General features: G+C 40.7%; 5 protein-coding genes across 9 annotated transcripts in view; 2 read left to right on the top strand and 3 right to left on the bottom strand.

Annotated features, from left to right (window-relative positions):
- Positions 1-1,167: 1,167 nt before the first annotated feature.
- LOC134183165 (myc proto-oncogene protein-like) lies at positions 1,168-4,702 on the bottom strand. Of its 3 annotated transcripts, none has more exons than XM_062650644.1 (3): positions 4,604-4,702; positions 2,167-2,754; positions 1,168-1,935 (listed from the first exon to the last, which is right to left on the bottom strand). In XM_062650644.1, the coding sequence occupies exons 2-3, from the start codon at positions 2,738-2,740 to the stop codon at positions 1,385-1,387; spliced, it is 1,125 nt and encodes a 374-aa protein (XP_062506628.1). In that variant the 5' UTR covers positions 2,741-2,754; positions 4,604-4,702; the 3' UTR covers positions 1,168-1,384. The 3 variants fall into 3 exon arrangements, with proteins under 3 accessions (XP_062506628.1, XP_062506626.1, XP_062506627.1); XM_062650642.1 differs by lacking the exon at positions 4,604-4,702 and adding an exon at positions 3,228-3,376; XM_062650643.1 differs by lacking the exon at positions 4,604-4,702 and adding an exon at positions 3,228-3,375 and having other exon boundaries at positions 2,173-2,754.
- A 1,347-nt stretch (positions 4,703-6,049) lies between these two features.
- LOC134183782 (histone deacetylase 1-like) lies at positions 6,050-15,794 on the bottom strand. Its single transcript, XM_062651364.1, has 14 exons — positions 15,700-15,794; positions 15,469-15,581; positions 15,282-15,399; positions 14,271-14,345; positions 13,976-14,114; positions 13,775-13,916; positions 12,629-12,721; positions 12,446-12,554; positions 11,297-11,437; positions 11,131-11,239; positions 10,908-10,966; positions 10,733-10,801; positions 9,486-9,879; positions 6,050-6,534 (listed from the first exon to the last, which is right to left on the bottom strand). The coding sequence occupies exons 1-14, from the start codon at positions 15,743-15,745 to the stop codon at positions 6,276-6,278; spliced, it is 1,866 nt and encodes a 621-aa protein (XP_062507348.1). The 5' UTR covers positions 15,746-15,794; the 3' UTR covers positions 6,050-6,275.
- Positions 15,795-15,853: 59 nt separating this feature from the next.
- LOC134183783 (UMP-CMP kinase-like) lies at positions 15,854-16,571 on the top strand. Its single transcript, XM_062651365.1, has one exon. It carries the CDS (start codon positions 15,912-15,914, stop codon positions 16,488-16,490), a length of 579 nt encoding a protein of 192 aa, XP_062507349.1. The 5' UTR covers positions 15,854-15,911; the 3' UTR covers positions 16,491-16,571.
- An 888-nt stretch (positions 16,572-17,459) lies between these two features.
- LOC134183118 (V-type proton ATPase 21 kDa proteolipid subunit c''-like) lies at positions 17,460-21,023 on the bottom strand. Its single transcript, XM_062650585.1, has 9 exons — positions 20,914-21,023; positions 20,794-20,842; positions 20,624-20,707; positions 20,292-20,369; positions 20,114-20,235; positions 18,759-18,837; positions 18,657-18,702; positions 17,675-17,740; positions 17,460-17,618 (listed from the first exon to the last, which is right to left on the bottom strand). The coding sequence occupies exons 1-9, from the start codon at positions 20,978-20,980 to the stop codon at positions 17,598-17,600; spliced, it is 612 nt and encodes a 203-aa protein (XP_062506569.1). The 5' UTR covers positions 20,981-21,023; the 3' UTR covers positions 17,460-17,597.
- Positions 21,024-21,050: 27 nt separating this feature from the next.
- The window catches only part of LOC134183839 (trafficking protein particle complex subunit 12-like), a 26,585-nt gene continuing 23,185 nt past the window's right edge, over positions 21,051-24,450 (top strand). For all 3 annotated transcript variants that reach the window (XM_062651404.1, XM_062651405.1, XM_062651403.1), the window contains exon 1: positions 21,051-21,317. In XM_062651404.1, coding sequence (XP_062507388.1) covers positions 21,096-21,317 — 222 coding nt within the window. In that variant the 5' untranslated portion in view covers positions 21,051-21,095. The remainder of the gene's footprint in view (positions 21,318-24,450) is intronic.

The following is a 24,450-nucleotide window of genomic DNA, read 5'->3' as shown; positions in this document are numbered from 1 at the left end:
CTTTTGTTTCTTATTCTTGAACTTTCACTTGTACATGTACAGGCTTTTTCTCATGCTTACGGTATGTGAGGAGGTCAGTAGATCAGATACTATGGGGGAGCTAAATGAACGTAGTAATTAATTAATTAATTATAAAATGTAATAATAATAATAAATTAATTAATCATAAAAATGCAATAATAATAATAATTAATTAATTAATCATAAAATGTAATAATAATTAATTAAATTAATTATAAAAATATGTCTACGGAAAGTAAATTTCAATCAAGTGTACGGATCTAGATTATGGTACAGACTTATTAGAACACAATACAGTCACTAGATTCATTAAGTGTATTTTATTAAGTGTATTTTACAGTAAGTGCTGATTGTCATCTGGCACACAGTGCGCAGCATTTAGTGACGTCAGTGGGCGAGGGTTGACTATCCGGGAATGACGACGGCGAACGAGACCGGGTCGAGTCTACTGTACAGCCATGCAAGGATGCTCTACTACGTATAATCATCAGTGTTGAAACAGTGGATCTACATTTAAAATATGTCATGTGTTATTTGATGCTTCCTTTACTTCTAGACACGTAAATGCTAAGAACCGGAACCTCGGCTTTACTAATTACCTTACCACTATTCACTATGACGTATACATTGGGGAGACAGCCTTGTTGTCTAATACGTTTACTTAGTACAACTGTCATTTGAACTTGTTATAATAGAGGGTACCAGGACTGTCATTTGAACTGACTCCTAGGCAGAGCTATAATGGGTACATGTACAACTGTCATATGATCTCATGAGTACAATACTACTACTTTTAGTACACGTAGGCACATGATCACTATCTCCATCGTGTGTTAGTTACACCACTGAAAATGAAACAAAGAGGAAATGAGACATGCTCAAAACTTACTCATCTTACCTGCATGATGTGTACAAGTAGCTACCAGAAATTACAGGCTAATGACCTGTCGCACTTTCAGCTTCAATTCCTCAATGTGGACATAGAGTACAGTGAAAGCAAGACTCACCTTACATTTCACTTGTTCAGGGAAGTCTCTCCTATCAAACTCGTGTGATATTGTAGCCAGTAGACTCACTAGTTAGTAGCATCCCATCCAGAAAGAGAAAGTGGACAAACTGATCATGTTTGCGGAAATGAAAAGTGAGTGAATATGACTGCTTTAATTTGTTTAATTATCAGTCAGCAACAGTAACAGTGAAGACTAACTCATGTGACAAACTGTAACATCTATGTCACTTCTGCAAGTTAGCAAACCCAATGTGGAGAGCAACTGAGCCACCAAAAGAGTTCAACGCCATTGCAATACACCATGCAGTACATGTAACAATAGAATCAATTTTGTTCAATTAAAAGTAACAATTCTTAACACATGCCTAGCTGACATACAGCACCTTGATTCAAGGCATTGTACTGCTTGAGAAGAGCTTCATGTCTTTGTTTTTCTTTTGCAAGTTCAGCAGCTAGTCTCTCGTCATCTTTCCTAAGTTCCATGATGTGTTCAGATGCTTTTTTAAGTATTGCCACCTTGGGAGCTTTTTCATTGTCTTTTATATCAGGAACATTCATTCTAAGACCCTGAAAGCTAGACTTGAGATCATTCCTCCTTTTCCGTTCTAGATGATTGTGCGTCGTTCTCTTGCTCTCCAACTCGTTCTCCGAGTCTTCATTTCGTGAACTACTTCTACGTACGGAAACACGACGCTGGCCAGCCAACGAGGATGCAGCACTGCAGATACGCGGTTGACAGTCGCGACGCGGTTTAGCTTGGTGAGTTGCAAGGGGCGTTGCAGGACGGCTGGGAGGAGGTGTGGTTCTTGGTCGTTTGGATGGTGGAGCTGCGGAAAGAGAGATGTGGGGAGATGATGATCGACGTTTCGGTTTGTTCTCTACCGTCACCACATCGATCTCTTCCTCTAGAAAATCAGTAGAGTGAGACAGTTGATTGATTGGTAAACGATTACAATCAAACAATCAGACCGCGTATGAGGAGAAAACATTACGTAATGCCAACGAAACCATAAAACAGGAAGTCGGGCTCACTTACTTCTCTCACACACACACACCCGCTTCACATACCAATCGACTCATGCCGTACAGTCAAGACACAGACCCAAACGAACAAACAAAGTGCTCGCAACACTTACTAGTACCGGTTTCCGAGCTGCACGCCGACGAGGTGGTAGGTGTGACGATTGGCAGGTGTTTTGCAACATAGTGACTGTGGTCGGTAAGCGGAGAGACAGACGGCAAGACCGACGACGGATTGATACATTCGACCGCACTGTATGAGGCGATAGTATCATCATGTTCCACTTTATCTTCATTCTCTCCTGACAGCGTGTCCAAACACGTGTTGCTAACGGCCGGAGATCTGGTTTTCTCGCCCAGCGAGCAGCCATTTCCCCACATGCAGTCGTTGCGTATGATGTAGTCTCTCCATTTTGTTACGGGCAAACTGTCGTAGTCGAATCTGCCGTAATCCCACTGTCCGCCTTTCGTGTCGAGCAGCATCTCAAACTTATCTGCGGTCGACGGCACGCAGCCAGTTCGTCGAGAAGGCGACCTCGGTGGAGTGAGCGGGATCTCGAATTTCGTCCAGAAGTCTTCACCTGACAACAGCGTATCAGACCAGTAGCGACCGTCCTCGACATTCGTCACACAGTAGGGTTGACAGGCTTCAAACTCGTCCTCCATGTGGCTTTTCTGTACGCACAGCATATTGAGATCGCACACTGAAAACCAAAGAGCACATCGTTAGATAAGAGAATCGTTTTCAGTACGAAATGTCGAGCTAATAAGTGACCGGCCGGTGACGAAGGTGATGGGCAGGGTCATACGAGTGTAATATAACAAGCATTCTAAAACACGAGCTCACACACACGAGTGCCGATGCGACAGTTCAAATCGGGAGGGAGCGAAATAGCAACGGAGTAAGACGCGTAGACGTTATCTCTGCACGAACTGGAGCCGCAAGGTCGTCGTGCAGTTGTTCGACGCCCCTCACAAATCTCGTTCTCACTCGCTCGCAGCGCAGCGCGAAGAAAAGCCAGTGAGTCGAGCAACGACGCTGGTGGAGACGCTGACGGAAGACACACGCTTTCATTCCTCACTAGAATGACGACAATGTAGCACACAAGCAGGAAACGCTTTCCCTAGTCATGCGAGAGGAATTGCCGGCGTGATATTTATGTTCCACCCGCTTTACCTTGCCTGTGGTGACTGTCTACCATGCAGATGACCGTGCAAGAGGCGGCTGGCTCGCTCACAGCCACAACCTTCCGTCGGAGTTGCAGCAGGAAAAAAGAACGAGCTTTAATCTGATAGGGCAATACATAGCTGTCTTCGCCACGCCTGCTAATTCACCTTTGGCGGGATTGACCTACTCGCTCACATAAGGAATGGGGATTGACTAGGTGTCACACTTATTCATCAAAACCGCAAGTAGTAGAGGTTACTAGATGCTTCCCGTTCCTCCTTCTTTCCTCAAAGCAAGCAGCGTCACGTGCGACGAATGCACCAGTCACGTAGCGTTAATTTCATTTCCTTGTTCGGTGCAGCCTCCGACATTCCAAAGGTAGTTGACTAGCAAACGACTCACAGGCGATAATTTCGCTAATAGGGACAAAGGAAACGATAAGGTCTCGCTCGCCTGCAATGTTTTGTTCCAGCTGTCTGCTTCACGCATAGTGAAGACGTCTAGTTGGTTGATAATGACGTGAGGAGTTACAAACCGGTTGTGTTGCAACTCCCACACACTACAGAGTATAGCTGGAATTTAGATGGTCGTTAGCTAGACAACAATCCATTTGTGGTCTCCAATGTTTCTAACTGTTTCCAAACTTATCACTCCATACAGTTCAATGGTACGTCAAGAATCCTTCCTTCCTACCAGAGTAAGTGGGCTCTGTTTGTTCAAATCATATGATTAGGATATGTGTAGGAGTGAGTACATGGGTCATCTACTACACACTCAAATTGATCACAAATACATCAGCTGGCGCTTAGACCATTCAATAGCTTACACGCAGCAAGCTGCTCAATATGTATGCACAGATGCGAGATTCTGGAGGATGTACGCCCTCTGTTTTGACGCCTTCACGTGATAAAATCACGTGAATAGAATCTCCCCTATACGCCACGGTGTCTGAGGTCAAGAATGTCAGTGGAATTCCGCAGTCACTTTCATAAACACCGACTTCCTGATTACGTAGCTTATGTAAGATAAGACAGGAAGTTTGCGGTCATCGCTGATCAGCTGATACGATCAGCTGAAACAGAGGAAGTGGAGTTTGTTATTGAGGACATCACACTATTAGGGTCCCATACACTCTAGTGGCGGTATTTTCGTCACAAAACAGACTCTAGAGAATGAGTTTGTGTAATAAAAATGCCGACAAAATATCCTGGCAATGACCCTCATGGAGTTCATTCTCTAAAGCAAAAGGCTGAAGAGAAAATGAAGGTACAGTATTGTGTTATGAAAGAAAACTGTGTGACGTGTTAGTATCACGTCATAAGATGTGTTAGTATCACGTCAGATAAAATAGAAAACAGGCGACAAAACTGGTCAACTAGTAGCACCTGCACTTGCTTTGTCTTGTGCCGGTCTTCATGGCCGCGAGCCAATACACGTCGCATCTTCTTCTCTTCGTTTAGAATGAAACAGTTGCGCTCAACACAAACATGACTAGACTTGCCCGCGCTCAGGCCTTAGAAATCCCGGATAAACCATCTGGTACCAGGATAAGCTGAGATCATACACACGGTACAGTGTAGCTACATGATATTATGTGTAGTCACTGAGTTACTGTCCAGGTGTTTGAGGAGGTGACACTTTTACTTTGTGACATCAGTGACATATGTCTAGAACCTCCGCAGCAGGTCCTAATGTGGGAATCTTCACCAATGTGTGGCCTTTCACACGATGCGGTTTATTTTGACGCTTTTTCTGTAGTTGAAGCCGACGTTTCTGTGAAATTGTATTCTTAGAGTGTCAAACTGTTAATGTGCCGCTGAAATTGTAACGTCCATGTGTGAAATTTGTCAGTTCTATGTAGGCATGTGTCACATTTGTAGAGACGTCACTACACAGTGCAGTAGTAGGCAAATCTTTATCACAAACTCTGTATAATTGGGGTGGTCTAAACGTGTGTCTAGAAGACACAAACTACAACTAGACAGCACTCTGAGAGCGCAAATATCTCTATTGTACAATCTAGTTCACTGGTGGGGATGCATTTATTATCTTCATCTCTTTTGAGTAGTGAAAAGATACACTAAAATTTATTCATATTAAATATCAAAATATAATTCAAGAAATTGTTTTGTTAGCTTAGTGACACTAGTTTCATTTACTGTTTTTATTTTTTCTCGAACACAACACAACAACCTTTAAAATTGATAGTGATATAGTTAAAACGAAACTATATGTCAAGTAGAAAGAACAATTATGTCTGTTCAAAAAAGACTTAGTGAGTGAGTTCGAGATGAGCCTCACTCTTCATGATGTCTATCTTGTCTAATTTGAGTGGAAAATGTGGTTTCAATCTTGTCTCTCAAACACACAGAATTGCCGATCTTAGTCTGCATCTATAGCTAGCCATAGATATTGTTTGTGTATTTTGATTGTTTGAAATGATGTTAGACTATGTTTATTGTTAGTTTGATGTGTCTCATTGCTTGTGGTCTTCATGTGTCCAATTAGAATCTGTCTTCATCGTCCTAGCCCTTTCTTGTTTCAATGACCATTCGGCCACTCTGTGATGGGTTAATAAATAATATTCATGCCAAGACCGTTTCTGAGATACACCACAACCTCCCACACATGTACAGCTGACAGAAACAGAAAGGAACCATAGGCCAACTAATAAGCTGCATATGATGTGCATGTCATGGTGTACATGATTTGGTAAGTAGAAATAACTCAGCTGCTGTCATCAACCAAATTGACGCTAAGGTAACTATAAGGACAGTGTTTCATACGCAAACAAGCATAATTTGGTTTACAACTGCAAGAAACATTTGCCATTAGTTTTTGACAAAAATTCAGCGCACTTTATTATACAACTGGTGGTAGTTCAACCTATCAAGTTGCTACAATACAGAATGAGTGCACACACGCGTACAACTTTGACAGTACAAAAAGCAGCAGTTGGATAAGGTGCAAGTATATTGCTACAACGGTAAGTGCACTTATTGCACTGTAAAACAGCCTCACAATTCCTCCTACAATAATTATTAATAAAACAGTAACTCAGCTAGACGTAGCGTCTCCTAATGACTGAGATGTAGTTTCCGATATATCTGGTTGACCAGAAAATGCTGGTCGATCTCCTTTGCCAGATTCCTGATCACTTCGTTGACTTTGTCCAATCTGTGAGCCTTTCCCAGAATCAGGAGACGCTTCTGTATTGCCTTCTCTGTCACCACTAGTCTTTGTCAAAGTCTCAGTTGGCTCAACTTCCATTGGCAGAGTTTCATCTCCTTCAGCAGACACAGCTGCAGTTTCTCCACTGTACCAACAAACCATGTTTAAGCCAATGATATATACAAACGATTCAAACAAAGGAAGAAGCTAATATGATACATCAATTTCTGCATTAGTAATCCTACATAATTGTTCCCAGTTATTAACTCTAACTCTACCTAGTTATTTCTAATTCAGTGTGTGGCTTATCTCCTGGAAACATTAATAACACAAATGTGCTGTGATCACACAACAGAAAGTTCAGCCAGCCTACAAGGCAACATGTAAAACAAGGAACATGGAATGGAATGCGCATGTGCCATGTCTGCGTACAGATGCAAGCTCACAAAGAATCTGTAATGGAATGTGAAACGTGCAACCTGGAACGTGAGTCAGAACTGCGTATCTAAGAAACAGACAGTATCCATACATCCATACATCAGCACTACCAAAAACAGTACATGATACAACATTGCATGCATGGATAATGAACAACACAACAGTTATACTGTGTAAATTACTATTATATAAATAAATAACACAACACAACAATTACATGTATCGTCTATAATGAACACAACACAACAATTGCTGTGGAATGAACAACACAATTGACTAACGAGCAAATCAGCCATATTCTATAACATTTTAGAGATTCAGTCCAAATATAACATACAAACGTATTCTCGATGGACAGTGCATGGAGAGCTGGCTATAAATATCAGTTGGAATACGAGGCTCATTGCTTCAAAGGTTAATCGGTTTAGCTGCCGATTTTAACTCAATTCCACAGTGATCTTAACAGACGATTTCGTTTTTGGGAGTGAAGAGATTTCCTGAGGTTTAAATCCCAGTAGCTAGGGGTGTCTTTCAGCTCTTGATAAAATGGATTTGTGTTCAAAGGGATTGTCAACGTGCCTTGACACAATGGCTGCAAAGGTACAGGCGATTCAATTGAGACCTCATGCTCTGCAAAAGGGATAAAAGCTAGAAGAATTCTCCTTAGACTGTTCTGTTGCAAGAATTTAATCATTGCTGAAGCTACCATAGTATATGGGCAAGGCAGCACTAAAGTATTTCTTGACTCTACTTCGGGCTTATATCTGGTTTTTACCCTCTTTCAGAGTGCATAATCCACTCATTGCCAATGAGGTGATCTGTTAGGCCGGATGCTTCTCATGCATCTTGTATCATGGATGTATGGATGTATGGATACTGTCTCAGTGTCTGTGTCTTAAAAAATTGTGAGCTTGCATCAATATGCAGACATATGGCACATGCGCATTCTATTCCATGTTCTGTTTCCAATTCCACTCCATTCCGCATTCTTTGTTTTACATGTTGCCAGTTTGCAATGTCATCACCCTGAGTTAACAAGTATCCTAACATTTCTCACTCAGACATTCTGTGCAAACATACAGAGCCAGTATAGATCACAGTAACCCACTGTTATCGACATAATCACACCAAAAATCTAGATTGCCTTTTAGAGTGATTCCAAGCTGTTGCAATGACAATGATCACCACTGGTCCAAACTGCAATGATAACTATGGGCACGTCTCCACTAGGGCTTAAACATGTCTACAATCTAAACATGTTTAAGAATAATCTCATCTCCACTAGCGCTAAACCTGTTTAACTGTAAACCTAAACAGCTTTTGCTAAACATGTTTCAGAGGTAGTTTAACGAAAGTGGTTTAACGGTCATGTGGTAGTAACGCGCGTTCCACCACCATGGTTGTTAGTTCTTTCGCACTGTTCTTTCTCTTTCTTTGGAGACTATTGGAAGAAGACAGAATCATGCAATGTCAGAGTGCGTAGACTGATGCTGAGTGCCAGGAGAGAGCAATTTCGGCGAAGACAGAGACTTGTGTGTCTCTAATTGTTCTTCAGATAACCAGAAGACGATCTCCAACTGTCTGATGCACATAAAACAAATTTGCGAGGTACAACAAAGTCCCGGATAATTCTTTTAATAGCCCAGAATATATGGACAAGTGGAGACGCTGTCTACTAAACATGTTTAGAGTCAACGTGTTTAACGTTAAACATGTTTAAAGAGCAACAAGTGGAGTCACAGCCTAAGGTATTCATTACTTACAAATGCAGAGACTGCTACTTTGAATCAAGTCATTTACACCTTCAGCAATATCCAAATAAAGTATCCTTTAGTCTCTCAAAGTATGCACTTCAAAAATCGAGCAATTATATGACTTCTTTGCAATAATTGTTCTGCATTAATTAAAATAATTGCTTGTCCTCCAAAAGAACTAGTAAATAGCTTGTGCAGTGTAAATTATGCAATGAACAGTAGACTGTCCACATAGCAACAGCCGTCAACTGCCCCAAGCTGCAATAATGATAGCCTAACAGAAACCTTAGAAAATCTATCTAAAATAGTACAAAGTGACCGTTGTTTCACGTGACCTCAAAGTCTGTAATAAGTCTGTAGTCGTCAAGTACAGTAATAACAGTTATCACATACGAGACATAAATATCGCTCATAGTTACTTTACACAATGTTAGGTCCTCGTGTAGAAGCTGTAGGTCACAAAGCGATTGATTTCACGTTAGCAGTTGCAGACAGGTAAATTCTGTTGTCTATTTCCAACAAGACCTGGCATTTGCAAACATGAATTACACTGTTCTGGTAAAAACTCTTTCATGAATGTTCTGCAGATCTGATTGGCAGTTGTCCTTTGTTTCTGGTTGACATCTACAGTCAATTACAATATCACTCCTTGATTGGACCAAAGTAAGAGCATGGCGCATTCCTGACGGCAACAGACATAGTCAGCCAATCAGCCAGCCAGCCAAATAGCCCACAGACCGGAAGTCAGTTAAGTTAACCCCTATGTCTTGAATATGCTACTTGCCAAGTCTCCTAACTTTACAATGTCCCGTTTCTTATGGCTCATAACTGAAAATTGATGTGCAGAATTTAATTGTCTGCAAAGTGATTCTGAAAGACTCTTAATTAACCTAATAAAACTAACCTTGTCTCAACCGTAGTTGTGTCCATTGCTTCATGCACTGTCTCCTCCTTTCTCTCCATCTCTTCTTTGGATGTCATCTCAGCACTGCCTTCCTCTGTACCAGGTGGTCCCAATGAAGGTCCCGCCAGCTCTCCAACAACAGCTTTATAAGGTTTGATGACCTGATCACTACCTTCTGTTGCTGCATCTCCTTGAGACTTCAGTCGCTTTTCCTCACTTGACTGTGTATTTACACCCTCCTGAGATGATTCAACTGCTCTGGGTTTATCAACAGAATATTCTGATGTCCCATTCATCTCTCCAGTCTTGCTAACATTACGACGACCGCCTTCCCCTTCATCTTCTGAGTCAGAAAATTCTTCATCACGATCTCTACGTTTGTCTCGGTCACGACCTACAACATTACCATTCATTTATAACTGCTTCCTAAATCCTAACAATATATGATAAACTTTTAATCTGTTTCAGTGTAAGCTCTCTGTGCTACTCTCCCACTATATTTACTGCAAAATTAAAAATCTTCATTTTCCATGCTATAAAGTCACAAGAATACCAAAAACCTCATAAAACCCACACAAACAACCTCAATGACCATTTGTGCAATGCAATATACACAAAATGAGGATAAAGAGAGTAAACAACATCTTGGTCACAGTGCAATCCAATTAGGCTACTAATTGCTTTGATGAATACCGGCAATTCCTATACAAAGAGATTAGTGCATATTTGATCTGCACACCCAACATGAATATTGATTTGCTTAGTCACAACACCTGCAATAATCATTATCATACTATAGCTACCCAATTACAACAATAACTCACCAATTAACATCAACAAATTTACATATCAGTGGCTGTGTTCACACTACTAATTATGGCGTAGTTATGCAACGATAGTTATATTCATAGTTTGGTAACTACGATCTAGTTACCTAAGCGGTTGTTCACACTAGTGTGAAGATGGCTATTACTAAATATAGTATCCGAAAGTGGAAATTATGTGCACAAACGGAAGTTTATTACGCAACATGTGACCACTGCCAGTAAGTGTCCAGGTCCCACAGCCAGCTACTATATTTCAAACCCATTCTCACAAATAGGAATAATGAAAGGAAGTTCTTTTATCACTTATCCCTACACAATGCTGCCCTCCCTTCTATCTGTATTGTCTTGATCAACCATTTAGCTAATTAATAATTAACCATTGCCATTACTCCTACAAGTCAAAAACCAAATGCTTCCTACTTGATATCCTTTTGTCTGGATTAGCTTGGTCATCATCACTGTCTTCATCAATTGCATCACTGGGAACAGCTACATGTATATACAATCAATATGTTAGATAACGTTGCACTAAATTTGTGACCATGATCACAACTTATGATCACAATGACAGTATCACTGATTAATAACAACTCACGTTGCATTTGAACTCCAGGAGCATGTGGTATGAGCCTCAAATTTTCAAATAGTCGAGTTCTGAAAATATAATAATACTATACACTACGCTGTCCATCTACCGTCTACTCGTATTTCCCTGTTTGTCCATCCACTCATCTATTTGTCTGTCTGTTAGATGTTTGTCCAGCATAACTGCACTAATAACGTTTGCAAATTTACAAAGTAAATTAACAACTACTGACTTGATCTTGTCAAGATATTCCGGTGTGTTTTGATTGCTCATGTTTGATGGACTAATATGCAACTTAAAATCAGGACCAAAGTACTCAAAGTAATCATTGTATGGCAAATCTGAAAAAAAGTAATAACAAAAACTGTAAAGATTGTACAGTTTCCTGTCCCACTCACCATTAGCAACATCGACTGATAAAGCCTTGGATGTTTCATAAGTCCAGCATCGAGCAACATTTCGAATAGTATAGCCACCACCGCCCAACAACAAAAGTGGCAAGTTGAATGTCTTTACAAAGTCCACACATGCTGCATGGCCTATGGAAAAAGATAATTAATAAAAGTATAGACATATATATACCAGTACTCACTGACAATATCACAAATTGTACATACATCTGATCCTGTACGTCAGTATTAATTGCAACAACCAGTAATACATCAATCACCACACTGAGACACATAAGTTACTATTTGAAACTGTGTGTAAACGCAAACTATGAAATCTTGGCCATCTAAAATATTTGTCAACTGCTGGTGTTGCTGACAGTGAGATGAATGTAGCTACTTGTTTGACCAGAACACAGTTGATTTGTTTCGTTTCAAGTGATGTGTCAGCACATAATGATAGTAGTGCCAGCTTTTATTACGCATAATGGTCAGACTCCCGGCAAACTTACTACTTAGAATCACTACTTTCAAGTTCCACGCACTAAAAACAGTCTTTCCCAAGCATGAGCGTCTTCTACATGTAAGACTACTATGTAGTGATATACACAGTCCTACAGCTTTGTGCCAAACCACTCAGTCTCTGTCACACACTTGTGTCCATATCAATCAACCATTCAACTACTGTCTATCAATTCCAGGATGTAGGAAGCAAATGATGACCTGTTTGGCCTAGCACGCACTAAAGAGTGGGGCAATGTAGTGCACTTTACTAGGTAGGCATACGAGTATTGCCATGAGTAAAAAATAGATTTTTGCCAGATGTACCATGGCGCCAACTTCTGTTTTAAAGGTGTAGCTAATGAAATAATTAATATTTTACTAAAACTGGCCGGACTGGTCATAGCTCATGATTTCACATATTAATTAACAACCTACTTACGTAATGCATCATCAAGGTTGTCACAGCTGCTCTTTAACATTAAGATCCAAAAATTTCACACTCCACTCCAAATGTTATTGATCCTTTTTTGGAATGACATTAATTACGACAAATGTGACAAACTCCCCAAAAATGTTTATCATGCATGTCAGCTATGACAATATAAAGAGCACAGCATGCAAATAGAACAACATAAAACATAAAATAGTCACTACCTTTCAATGACAAATTGAAACAACCCAATCTGTCACCAGCTAATGAATCAGCACCACATTGAAGAACAACAGCATTAGGTTGATACATCTCCATCACTTTGGCTACCATCTGACAACAAAAACAAAGCATATTTCCAGGAGCAGCAAAGTGCACTCACTCAAAGCAAGCCACAAGAACCTTACTGGACGAAATATCTGCTCATACGACTCATCATCTATCCCATCTCTCAAAGGGAAGTTGACAGCATAATATTTGCCCTTGCCAGCACCTACATCCTACACAATAGTCACACATTCACTACCCAAACAGATACTATAACAGTGCTTGTGCTACTACATTATGTCTAATTAAGTAGTCTCAATGGAGCCAGGAGGGAAGCCTAACATTAGAAACAAAGGTGATCTTGTTCACCAGTATGTTATTGCACAGATTTCACTTACATAGAGCACATGTAACTGGCTAACCGTTTTTTTCTAAGCAAATGCAAAAAGTGAGACTATATCCATTAAAATTGTTGGACATTCTGTCATTAGAAATGTAATGTAAATAGCCAAAAGAGATGTTAACACACAACAGTACTGCACATTGTCAAACTGGACACTATACTTTCATTTAGTAGTGCAGCAATCGCCACTGGAACTTCAAGTCATGTGATACACCTTAGTTTCACTACTAAACCGCAACCTGATAAGTTTGTTCTACACATTATCCTAATATAGAAACATACTACCTGCTGTTGTGGTAATTTGCTCTACCTACAACAAAACATCCCAATAACTGCATGCCCAAAGCTTCATCTACAGTGCCAATTTATGTCGGTTTCTTGCATAAACTTGACTTCAAACTATCGAAGCTCACACAGCCAGCCCTTTTCTTTGCATTTCCAACTATTCATAGACTGACTGGTGAGCACCCACTACAACACATTCACTTTTGTGAGTATGTCAGCTGCTAATAACAATCAATAAACAAATCAGTCTAGTAGCCACTTTCTTGGTTACTTCTACTTCAATAAAGTCACAAAGGCTGTCCTTGTCTTCAACACACAACAGAAAACTAAGTGAATGAAACAACCAGCAAGCATCACAACATTTTCTGCACTGTAGTATCTACCAATTCCTTCACTTTAGCCCCTTGGTTTCATAAAATTAATTCCTGACTCTGGACAAGTGTGCACAGAAGCACTGCAACATTGAATTTCAAATTTACATTAAGATTCAAATCAATCAATCAGTGAACAAACATACGATATCTTCAGTGACATACTATATACTGACAGTGGCCCAAGTATTCAAAGTAATGTCACAATAAGGTATACTATTTCTTACCCTCAGGTCTCCAGTTCCTGGAAAGTACTCGCCATACTTGTGAAAGGACACGGTCATGACACGATCAGTTGTATAGAAAGCCTCTTCCACACCATCTCCATGATGAATATCGATATCAATATATAGCACACGCTGGTTATATCTAAGTTGAAGCAAACCACACATGATAGCTCCTTTGAAAGGAATTTCAATAACAATTACTTGAGGAGCTCAAGAATAGCCAACACAATGTCATTAACATAACAAAATCCTGATGCTTCAGATTTCTTCGCATGATGAAGGCCACCAGACCAATTCACTGCAATGTCTGTCTGCTGTTTGTTGAGTTTAACAGCTCCAGCTACAGGTATAAAGAAATAAGACAATTTGCCTTGGTTACATTAGAACATCAAAAACTGCCAAGCGAGCAAACAAACAATAAGCAAACAATGAATATATCCTTCTGAAGTTCATCTTTATCATTACACTATATTACCGCCTTGATAGGCTTACATACCAATTGATCCTCCAGTACACAGTTGACAGAACTCATACAGTCCATCAAACACAGGACAATCTTCTCCAACATTAACTGCAATTCAAATTTACTAGTAAGATAATCGTGCTGCACAAAAACACAAACACATACAAACACGTGTGCCTAAAGTTTATGTGTATGGATACTCCATAGCATATAGTACTCCGTCTACTTGTCTGTCACCATAAAAATTGCTAAATCTCAAGTTTAGATGGCACTGTGAGTTGCAAGCAACAACAAAAATGTCAAAAGGAAAACAACTGGCTTTTCTGGGTAAAAGCCCTAGACAAGACCGTACGCTCTACAAATCATACATTATAAACACACCTACACAAAAGTTAAACTTACATGTAACATAACAGCATCTAACTATTATAAGTACTCAGTAATGCATATCTACACAGATATACGTCTCTTAAACTGCATTGTACTGTCCATTTTTCATAAGTGTGTCCCACAACGATGGCAAATATTGATTTAGTTATTAGTTTGCAAGACCCATACCAAAGTTGCTAATTCAGTAAAAACCTATACATTACTGTTTTAGCTCTCATTCTAATAAAATCACTCAATAAAAAAGATTGCACACTTGGTAACATGATAAATGTTCCTGGTAATTCTCCCATTTTGTAGCCATCTTAACAGTAAGCATCATCTAACTGAATCTCAGTGCATCAAGGTTTGGTTTCTGCGCTCTAATGGCTTTGAAGAAAGAAGACTGACTGAAGTTGTCTGCTGAAACACCAAAGAATCTGAAATTAGGCTTCAGTGACACACAACTATAGTCCTTGCCCTCAAGATAATCACCAAGTGAGTTAGTTCAGTAATGTGATGTTAGACACCAGCTCTCCATTATTACAGCTAACCCATTCAAACCTGCTTCATTAGACATAACACTAAATCAAGTAATGCTAATGACACTACACATCCCTTTTTGTTGTTTGCCAAGCAGGATAGCAAGATAGAAAACATTTGTCAACTCAAACCCACATCTCTGCATCTGCTTGGTGTACTCGCTCATATTGTCAGGACGGATATTTCGTAAAAACTTGACATAATCATCAGAATGATACTTGGCCATCTCCTCCATGGTTGCCTTGTGAGGACGCTATACGAAATAAATCATACAACTTAGCAAACCGTACAGCAAGTAAACAACATTCTAGAATGTCATCACATAAATCTCCATTTTTCTGTACAATCCATAGTTGAGAAGTAGATTGTGTGTCATTCGGATGCGATGCGGTTTCATTGGATGTCCTTGACCGTAGTAGTAGTTTCCAATGTCGCCTGCAAAGACAGCGTGTCAGTAATCCTGTGTCTGGTATCGCGTTCACGGGATCAATTTTCATGTTGCCCTCAAGCGGCCCATGCTACACGTAGCTAACCCCAACTACAAACATCGTACCGTCGTAGTAATAGCAAACGCGCTTCTTCTTTCCAACTGTTGTCATTTCGTTCTTCCCTGTGCAGCACGCCAATTGTTCACGGTGGTCGGTAGCAACGTCCGGGTTAGTTACCTTGTTGACGTCCCGGATTTAACGTTTTAAGAAAAGCCCGTATGTGCACAAAATTGCGGCCTTGCCAGTTGTACTAGCTTGCCGTTTTGCGTCTTTTGTAATGAGCGTAGCTGCAAAACCTGTTGTCGTGTTTGTTTTGGGAAGTCCAGGTTCAGGAAAAGGCACACAATGCGAGAAAATCGTGTCTACATTTGGATTTGTTCACTTATCAGCTGGTGATCTGCTAAGAGAGGAGAGAAAGAGCGGGTCTGACGACGCAGCTCTAATAGAAAGTCACATAAAAGTCGGTAGCATTGTACCTGTAGAAATTACAATCAATTTGATCAAGAAAGCGATGCAGAAGAACGGAGACAAGAACCGGTTTGTCATTGATGGATTCCCTCGTAATGAAAACAACTACGAGGGTTGGGAGAAACACATGAATGGTGCGGCAGATTTAAAGTTTGTCTTGTTGTTGGATTGTCCTGATGACGTGTGTTTGGAGAGAGCATTGAAGAGAGGACAAGGACGTGTAGACGACAATGTAGATGCATTCAAGAAACGCATTGCTGTACATGAAAATGAAACGAAGCCTATTATAGAGAAGTATAGGAGAATGGGTCTGTTGAGGACTGTTTCATCTTTGGCTTCACCTGAAGAAGTTTTTGAAGATGTGAAGAAACTCTTCGTGGATATTTAACTTAATTAATTGAGTTGATCTTTTTTCAGTTGATTTGCTTGGTAATTGACTGAATGATGAACAGTTTTTGAATTTCCAGTATTCTGATTCTTGTGAACATCATCAGTATGTCGTCTCGATTATTGGGTTGACAATAGTTTCCATGGAAAATTGCTGTCTTAAATTTTACCTTATCTGTGTGGAATTAGTGTTTCTGATTAAATATGATGTTTGCATGCACTCTCAGCAGAAAATACTGTAGTGACTGTAGAACATCAGAGAATGTTATAGTCACACCCAGAACAGTGGTATACAACAAGAGCCACCTGATCAGGTTTACCAGAACTGTGAGTTGTTCCAAATGAACTATTGGTAATCACTAGCAATACTTTATAACTACTTGACCACGTTTGTCAAATTGATAAACTAGTTGTCCAATCTGTGGGATACCATACAATTGTAAATAAAAAAAGACATTTTCATGCATGCCACATGTAAATGAATAAACACTTTGCAACTGCTAGATCCATTTTGGAATTTGACACTATCCAGATATATATTGGGATAGTCTCATATTCATGAAGAGGCAGTATCTCATAAGAACACTGGATGGGTGCATGCACATACAGGCACACACCCATGCATGCACACGCACGTATGCACAGGCACAGGCACAGACACAGACACAGACAGACAGACAGACAGACAGACAGACAGACAGACAGACAGACAGACAGACAGACAGACACACACACACACACACACACACAAACACACACACACACACACACACACACACACACACACACACACACACACACACACCACATTCAAGCACATAGCACAGATTCTTGCTTGATTTACGGTTCTACTATCACTTACACCTGTCATTGGAACTGTTATGCATCATAAGATAAAAAAGGTACATGACAAGCGAGACTCTTCAGCTTATGACAAATAGCACATGACTTCACAACAAAGACAACCACAGAAAACTCGAAATATCTATAATACATCACCTCACAATACGTTTATACAAGTCTATGATAGTGCTACAACAAATTCCCAAATATCTGCACATGGCAAATGACTGCTAATTCAATATAGTCATACTAAGATGTGTAAGAACTAGAAACTGGCATTGTTGCTCTACAAGACAAATCATAAGTAAGCAATCAGCAGAAGACAGATGCAGAATAGCAAACCTGAATGATAGCACATATTACTCCAAACAAACCAATTGCACTTCCAAAAATCTCAACAATCAATATCTACAAAAAGCACAGAACAAGTGAACACCAAGTGGTAGCACTGAATGACTTGAAAGACAAAATGACGCTCCCGTTATCAAGAAAACAATATGTCCCTTGTAATGATTGCAAAGGTTTGACTGGTTTCATAGACATAAATGTTTTTGGACCACTATTACGTATAAGTCCCAGCATCAAAAATTTAAAATCATGGTTGACGTTGTTATTAGAGTTGAGGAGTCTAGACGGGCTCAATATAGTGTGATACATTCTGTACACATATAAATAAACATATTCAAATCCTGTAGTCACTCAAAAGTTCACGTCTTGACAATCAGTTTGGTGTAGATGTCTAATGATGCGTATCACATTTCTGTTGCATCGTTAGTAAACTTTTCTGTGACAAAGTTCTATGACAGCATTGCATTGCTCCATATGAAGAACTAAAATGTCTAATTTTTTGTGTGTACTGAACAGACTTATCTGTTCTTTCCCAACCAAACACACAAAGTTGTTAGATCTCAGTGTCTGGCATAAAAAAGTTCCACATCGTTGCATTTCATATGCACCAAAGTCTACTTCTACAGTCAGATAACAATGTCCTCCAGTGAGTCTCCTCATTAGATACTCCCACATCAACATTTGACTGCAATATAGCTCAACCTAATAGTTGACATGCAGATTTATTTTTTCAAGTTTGCTAAGAAAAGAGCAACCTAGCCCGGCATGCATCAATGGAGTGTCTGTCTAAGATTTACTGTCTCTAGAATTTGTATTCTGTTTCAATAAACCAGTTTGTCGATTCTCTTTCTTAACTGTACGAGTAGCACCAGAAAGTAAGTGTTGTGCACCTTCATGGTACACGTTCTTACAAACATTATAGATATTATGGCAACCAACAAATTACTTGATTCACAGTCTGCCTGTCTCATTATACCTTCACAAATAAGGAAGCATTCTGAGCATCCGCAAGAGCTGCACCACTAAACACAAAGCCCTTGGTAAATAAAACAAATACTACTTCAATGTCAAATACTACCTTCCAACTACTCCCACACAAATTCCACATGCTAGATTAGAGAAACCAACTGTGAGGCCAGAGCCAAATATTGCATAACCTATAAATCACAAAACAAATAATACAGAATTAGCACACAAACTAGGAAGTGCAGCAGTTCTCTATGACAAATTAACTATCTACTAGCTGTGTCTAGTAATGACAAACTAACAGTAAATGAACACCTACAAATAGATTTCATATGACTACAAATACTCCAGTTAGAATAACTACATATCATTGTGGTGTCTGAATGTGCCAATCCACAAGATAACACAATGTGTATATGCCAACACCTGCTTCTTTCTGTATGGAATGTGCTGATTGGCACGATGCCACTCTCCAATCATCCTAAAACACCGTCCGAGACGGATTTTGCCTAGACTGCTTCCGACGGCCCGAAGTGAGACTTTGGCAGACTGAAATGAGATGTGTTGGAGTTTATTTGTTCAATTAACAGAGTATGTGGATGTGACTTGCACTCGCCAGCCACTGTACGTCATTTTCTATTTCCCACAACTGGTAGTAGAGTGCAAAGATGTGCCCACTGCAGTTGGGGTAAGCCGGCTCACTGGGCCGCTTGTGTGTGCGAGCATCCCTGTGTCACGAAAGGTGTGTCGTTTTTGTGGAAGTGATGTTATTCTCCACGATCATGACGTTATTTTATGGGAAGAGTCTAAGATGAAGATGCTAGAGACAAAACTCTCGCTTGAGTGAATACAACGACAACAGCAGAATAAGACTGAGAAGTCACAAATTACATTCTTGAAACTACCATTTAGAGTTCCGACTCCTTTGCTGACTTCCTATCTATCTAGTCCATAGCCAAAAAGCTCTTACTTCTGGTCTGACACCTTTCTACAGCTTTAACTAAACCGATGTCCAATAGAAGATCAAGCTGATCACATGCACTATCTATGTAGAAGCTCCCACTTCTACGGTATCCTAAGTACTGTCCACACTTCAAAGTCATTTCTCCCATTTCATAAGCTAGTACAAAAACTCCTGCTGAAACAAATGCGAGAACTACTATAGCATTGGGCAGTTCAGGCAGTGTGCCAATTACCACTAAAATAGTAAATACAGCAAACTCCTTAAATATGCCTGCCTTGGTTGCATTCTGATTGTATGTCAAACGTCTGTTCAATTCAATCTGCATGTTACTTCAACTAACTGTCTTTGAGGTGATGAGACGTTCAACTAAAATCTCAAACAAAGGTGTGTAATGTTTGAATATACAAAACTAAAAACTGTATGTGTTGCACATCTACTGCCTCTTCAGGAAACCAAGCCTACAGCAAACGTCCAACACAGTTTATACAATGTATATAACTCACCAGCAAATATGTAATCGGCTGTGTTGTCTTCAAACGCCTTTTCGCTTACTACAGACATCTTCTGACTCAATACAATAGCAAGAATTATCCCATAAATTGCTACTGCTTCACAGAAGATGATGCTACGACAGACACCACAAATTCAAGTCAACTCAATTACTCTTCAAGTAAAATCAACCTGATAAGATTCCTAGTTCGAATACGAGGAGCATGAACCCCTCCACCAACAATGCTGACACCGGTTGTAAAGATGCCCCTACATCGTAAATATTAGAACAATCATTATGTTAGACTTCACAGTTGGATCTTGTCTCTCTATAGTTTACACGTCTGACTAATAGAGAAACCCTGCTGCACCAAATGATAGTAAAATCAGCGACTTCTGAACTGTTACAAACACATGCCTTCAGAACTTATATTCAATTTTGAAGTCTACAGTTATCCATCTTACAATCTTACAACCTACGGTATAGCCTACTTAAAACGAATATAACGTTGCAATTGACTCACCAAGCCGCTCCAACTACGGACAGTGAAATGCTCAATCCTATTCCAATACTCGCCCACATGTAAGGAGGTACGGACGTCAGGAACCTGATCAAGACAGTCACGTGAATATGCACCCAATAGGACCCCACATCACCAAACCAAGAAAGAGTCTCCTATAAAATCATACTTACCATCCTATGTCGAATCGATAGCCAACATTTGCGAGGCAATAGTAGAGAGCTGAAAAATGAAAATTTAATTTAGCAGAGAGCTCAAGAATACAGAAATATAACTCAAGATGACTCACTTACCAACACACGTAACAATGAACAACGTCGTAGAGTAAACAACAAGATGCGTTTGACTGCAGAGCCCCATGATCCTCGGCGAACAGTCACGTGACGATCAGACACCGACCACGTGATCACGTGATCTTTTCGTTTACGGACACGCGCGTTGACAAAATCTTTAGGTCTTCGTTTGTTGCTAAAGCATGGGGCAGAGTGGCAGTAGAGAACTAGCAGAAGCGTTTGAACGTGCTACGAGTCAACTGTCGGATTTGCAATTGTCTGAGATTACTTCACGATTTAATGAGATTTACTCACAAGATGGCTGTAGGGCAGGTCATCTGCTTAACAGGGAGAACTTCTCTAATCATTTCCAACTGCCGGTTGTGTTGGGAGATCGACTATTTACAGCATTTGACGTTAACAAAGTGAGATACACGACAATAACAATTACTAAATAAGTAGGTACATGACATTGTACTAGTATTTATATTTATTAAAGTTAGGAGTTGAAATGTAACTGATGGATATCCAGAATAGTTTGTTTATTAGTCAAGTTAATTAAGAATTATGACTAATTTGCATTTCTTAAAGGCCTCTTATCTTTCCATTTCATCCAATTTAATTAAGTGTCTGTAGAGAGTAGATGGTGTGTAAACACGTATACGGGGACATGTGTAACGTTGGGTAGACTAGTGTGCATGTATGTAGTGAGTTGGCAAGATAGTAAGCGTTCTCGTAAGCAGTGCGTTACACAGAGGTATAGCAGCGTGTTACATGGTGTCAGGAGTCTACTTTACCCGACAGCATGACTGAGGAAGCAGCAACATGCGAAGGAAGCTCTTACGTCTTGGCAGCGGCAGCAGCGATCCATCCTAGCTTTCATAATGCCGCCAACAGTGCCCCAAAGGTGATACAAGGCACTATTCCGTTACCACTTCTGCTTCAGGTGAGTTCTGCAATCAATCCAGTAGCTGGCATTGATGGCACCAAATTTGGAACTCTTATGAGATTGTGTCTGGCCTCTGTGCTCAGTACCACGAGTATTGTTTGGCTACCTTAATTAATTAATTATGTGTATTGGTCAAGATGCGCTAGAGATTTTCCACACCCTTTCGTTTGATACTGAGGAAGAGAAGGCAAATATGGATACCGTCCTCACAAAAATGGAGCATTACTTTGTCGGCAAGGTTAACATTTTACCTATGAATGCTTCCAGTTCAACCACAGGGATTAGCAGCTAGGTGAGTCTTTTGACTCCTACCTTATGGCCTTGCAAAACTTGGTTCGAACATACGATTATGGAGCTCTGACTGACGACATGATCTGGGACTGCTTGGTTTGTGGTATCAGGGATGACACAGTGAGGAAGTTCTTACTGCAGAAGTCAGCTTTATTTTTTTCCGCTTGTATCGCGCCTTGCAGGGCCTCGGAGCTTGCAACTGCCCAGCTAAGGGACATCACCACAGTGGAACCACCTCAGCTCCATCTGGTAAAAGCCAATACTAAGAACTCTTAACGAACAGGCAACGGTTTGAGGACTCAGAAGGGAGAAAAGATGTCAGTCCAGTGTGCATATTGTGGTCTACAGCATCCACGAGGCCGAGACAACTGCAAAGCTTTTGGCCGCCAATGCAAAATCTGCAGCAAGCGCAATCACTGGGAATTAGTGTGTGATTCCAGAAACAAAGCAGCAGTTCATGCAATACAGCCCCACTTGGTTGACGAGGATGACAGCTATGACGACCTGATGACAGTAGTGCTCACGTGAGAGCACATAAATGTGCTGAATGAAACCCCTACCCATGGAAGCTTTATGCCACACTGCGCATTGGAGGACAGAGAGTTAAATTTCAGCTGAACACGGGTGCTACCTGTAATATCATTTGAAAGCAAGACATACCACAAAAGCTACAGATTCAGCACACAAGGCAACGATTGACACTGTATGATACCTCCGTCATTGAACATCTGGGAAAGGTCACCACTACGGTCATCAATCCCAAGACGGGAGCAAACCTATCAAGACGACTTTGTTGTCATGGACCCCATCAATTCAAAAGATGAATCTTATGCGAGTCTGCTTTGAAAATATTCAGCACATATTACTAAGCTGTCTAGCAGCACTAGCCACATCTCAACATGTCATGCCGCAGTATCCAGATATTTTTGACGGGAAACTTGGTCGTCTTCCAGGCACCGTTCATCTCGAGATTGATGGAACCGCCCAACCAATCCGGCTACCGGTACATCAAATCCATAGCTGTACAACAGCCACTGCTCTTCAGCGGCTCAAGGTGGCTGGCATTCTTGCACAAGTGAATCAACCAACCAACTGGGTCTTTGTAATTTTGGTGGTAAAGAAACCTAATGGCTCCTTGCGCATATGTGTAGACCCCAAACAATTGAACGCAGCTCTCAAACGACCACACTATTCTACAGCGATCATTGATGAACTACTACCACAACTATCACATGTCAAGGTGTTCTCAGTCTGCAATGTGCAAAACGGATTCAGGCACCTTGCTCTGGATACGGATAATAGTCTGCTCACCACGTTTGGAACCCCTTGAGGTCAATATAGATGGCTGAGGCTACCGTTTGGCATTTTGCCGGTATCAAAATAATTCAGCGAGCACTCAACCAAGCACTGGAATGTCTGTACATGTGATTGCTGATGATATCTTGATCACATGAGAGGGCCCAGACCACGAGACTGCAATCAAGGATCATGACAGGAATCTCACAAGTCTCCTAGAGTGCTGCAGACACAAGAACTTCAAGCTAAATAAGGCAAAACTCCGCCTATGACAGCAGGAAGTCACATACATAGGCCATATTCTTACAGCTCAAGGCCTCAAGCCGGATCCAGCCAAAGTCCAAGCAATCATCGATATGCCACAACCAGCAAACATGGAAAAGCTTCAAGGTTTTTGGGTACGATCAATTACCTGGCTTGTTACCTACCATGGCTGTCAGATATGGGTCTTCTCACACGACCAGGCACTGCCTGGTAGTGGACCACCAATGCGCACTACGCACTACAGACCATCAAAACGGCCATAACCAGCGCTCCCATACTCAAATTCTTTGACCCAACAGAGCCTACCGTCCTCCAATGCAACGCCCTTGCACGGGCTACTGCAACAGGGTCAGCCAGTCTTGTATGCTAGCAGAGCCCTCACGGATGCAGAAACGTGCTATGCACAATTGAGCGCGAGCTCCTTGGTATGGCATGAAGCAGTTTCACCAGTACACGTATGGATGCCTCATTGAAGTTCATATGGACCACAAGTCACTGTAGATGATTTTTTCTCAAGTCACTGCAAGAGATACTGCAAACTCCAACGGATGCTCTTGAGTTTACAGCGATACAACATGCACGTCATCTACAAGCGAGGCAGAGAACTCTTGATTGCAGACACGCTATCCTGCGCATCTTTCCACACCGGAACGTGGACAACGACTGTCCCACAGAGGTATTTGACACCCGCTCTCAGTTTGAGGAGAATCTAGAGCTATTGGAAGCAGCCACGCGTCTTCCTTCATTACGCCAGGCAA

The sequence above is a fragment of the Corticium candelabrum genome, chromosome 8 (assembly GCF_963422355.1).
Source record: "Corticium candelabrum chromosome 8, ooCorCand1.1, whole genome shotgun sequence".
NCBI lineage: Eukaryota > Metazoa > Porifera > Homoscleromorpha > Homosclerophorida > Plakinidae > Corticium > Corticium candelabrum.
The sequence above is the reverse complement of the archived record's forward strand: the minus strand, read 5'-3'. Positions and strand labels throughout refer to the sequence as shown.

Coding starts and splice junctions, on each gene's coding strand:
- LOC134183782 (XM_062651364.1), bottom strand. CDS start 15,745: ATGACAACAGTTGGAAAGAAGAAGCGCGTTTGCTATTACTACGACG. Junction 13,917..13,975: donor GCTATTCTTGAGCTCCTCAA/GTAATTGTTATT, acceptor GCTTCAACTTAG/ATATAACCAGCGTGTGCTAT. Junction 12,555..12,628: donor ATGAGCAGATATTTCGTCCA/GTAAGGTTCTTG, acceptor TTTTGTTGTCAG/ATGGTAGCCAAAGTGATGGA.
- LOC134183118 (XM_062650585.1), bottom strand. CDS start 20,980: ATGGGGCTCTGCAGTCAAACGCATCTTGTTGTTTACTCTACGACGTTG. Junction 20,843..20,913: donor GTTCATTGTTACGTGTGTTG/GTAAGTGAGTCA, acceptor TTCATTTTTCAG/CTCTCTACTATTGCCTCGCA. Junction 18,703..18,758: donor TGTGTGGGAGTAGTTGGAAG/GTAGTATTTGAC, acceptor CTTTGTGTTTAG/TGGTGCAGCTCTTGCGGATG.
- LOC134183783 (XM_062651365.1), top strand. CDS start 15,912: ATGAGCGTAGCTGCAAAACCTGTTGTCGTGTTTGTTTTGGGAAGTCCA.
- LOC134183165 (XM_062650642.1), bottom strand. CDS start 3,252: ATGGTAGACAGTCACCACAGGCAAG. Junction 2,755..3,227: donor AGACAGTCACCACAGGCAAG/GTAAAGCGGGTG, acceptor TTTGGTTTTCAG/TGTGCGATCTCAATATGCTG. Junction 1,936..2,166: donor CAGCTCGGAAACCGGTACTA/GTAAGTGTTGCG, acceptor CTGATTTTCTAG/AGGAAGAGATCGATGTGGTG.